This window comes from Poecilia formosa, unplaced genomic scaffold, assembly GCF_000485575.1.
Source record: "Poecilia formosa unplaced genomic scaffold, Poecilia_formosa-5.1.2 Scaffold398, whole genome shotgun sequence".
Lineage (NCBI taxonomy): Eukaryota > Metazoa > Chordata > Actinopteri > Cyprinodontiformes > Poeciliidae > Poecilia > Poecilia formosa.
The window spans coordinates 6,424-8,150 of record NW_006800337.1 but is presented as its reverse complement, the minus strand read 5'-3'; the positions used below and the strand labels follow the sequence as shown (position 1 = coordinate 8,150).

Here is a 1,727-nt window from a genome sequence, read left to right as displayed (position 1 = left end):
TCCGACAGTGAATGTCACACAGCTTTACCTCTCTACAGGTAACAGAGGAGCATCATGGGAAATCCTTTAAAGTCCCCTGTTGGAATATTGATTCATTAAATGTTTGTTTCCTGCAGTGTGTTCTCCAATCAGTGGTGATTACCAGTGCAGATGTGAGGATCAGTTTCGTTGGCCATGTGACCAGTGTGTAACATATGGATCATGTGACAACATCACTGGTGACACATGTGGCTGCATCAGTGGCATTCCTGCTGATGGACAGTACTGCCAGTCTGAGGATCAATACAGTGAGTTGTTCAATACAACCTTCAAATCCCTTTATTTGTTTTTACTGTGTTGATCTGCTAAAAAGAAAAGCTCGCTCATTTTTATTTCGCTGCTTCATGAGGTTCATTCATAATGTGCATTTGAATTATTTTCTTTACAGACTTTACATCATGTCCTGCTACAACACACACTCCAGGTAAGATTGAAATGCAGCACAGCCACAAACAAAAACAAAAACACATAATGGACAGGAAAAGTGTGGGATTGTCAATATGTGTTCATTTAAATTAACTGAAGAATGCATTTAAAAATTTCATCTCAAATTTTTAGGTCTATCTAAAATGTCTTTGTCTTTGCATAAATCATATTTCCTAAACAAACTAGTTTCAGCAATGTTGCAGAGAATTTAAGGAATGTCTGTATCTGAATGGGTGCCAGTAGAAAGCAGAAATGAAAAAAATAAAGAACAATAAAATGTTTTACTGAAACTGGCCTCACGTAGGCCAATACCAGCAAAAATGAAGATGTGAGGAAGGTTTTTATCAGAAAATCTTGGACGCATTTTCTCATTGTTTAAGTTGGCCAGCATGCACCAGTACCAGCACTTTTCAGTGCGTAGGCCTTCTGGGAGTGTTTCCAGTGTTGTAACAGGTGTTACATTAGATCAAGGGAGGTTTCCCTTACACTAATCTAAGGAAACTCAATAGAAATGCACACAGAGCAAAATACAGTAATAAACTAATAAAATAAATACAAAGGGATAGACTGATATGGGAAGATGGTCATAATTACTCGACATGGCAAGACCTGAAATGAAATAAAAACACAGATCATGATATATATTTAGGTAAAAAATTATATATTTTATTTTTCAGAAGACAAGATATTGTTTCCAAAGTGCCACGAGTTTGTTGAAACCAGGCCAAATACTGAGAAGACTTTTTTTTCTTTTACACTGAATGCATTTGATAAATCCATGAATGCCAATGTGTCAGAGAGTTCATATACTTGTAGCTAAACAGGTTTCTCATGAGATCATGTGATGCTTCCCAGCCAATGGCATGCAGACATTATTGGTAAAAATGTGTTTGCTTCCTTTCATTAGAACTTAATGACTTTTCCAAATGTGTTACTTTTTTTAAATTCTAGATACCTTTGGTTAAACAAGAGCGAATGTGTAATGCATCAAGTTTGTTCTTTTGAGGTCTATTAACGAGCATAAAAAAACAAACATAAATCCTGTTTCCACTGCCTTCCAGAGCTGCTGGTTCAAACTGAATATGTGATCGATCTGGAGCTGAATCTAACGGACATCACAACAGTGGACTTCCTTAGAAACCTGCTGAGCAATGGCAGCAATTTTCTAACCCAGAGTCCAACAGTGAATGTCACACAACTTGACCTGTCTACAGGTAACAGAGGAGCATCATGGGAAATCCTTTAAAGTCCCCTGTTGGAAT

General features: G+C 37.1%; 1 protein-coding gene across 1 annotated transcript in view; it reads left to right on the top strand.

Annotated features, from left to right (window-relative positions):
- LOC103154745 (adhesion G protein-coupled receptor F5-like) overlaps positions 1–1,711 on the top strand; it is a 7,975-nt gene extending 6,264 nt beyond the window's left edge. Inside the window, exon 7 of the mRNA XM_007576143.2 lies at positions 1,527–1,711. Within this exon, the coding sequence (XP_007576205.2) occupies positions 1,527–1,711 (185 nt within the window). The remainder of the gene's footprint in view (positions 1–1,526) is intronic.
- Positions 1,712–1,727: the final 16 nt, after the last annotated feature.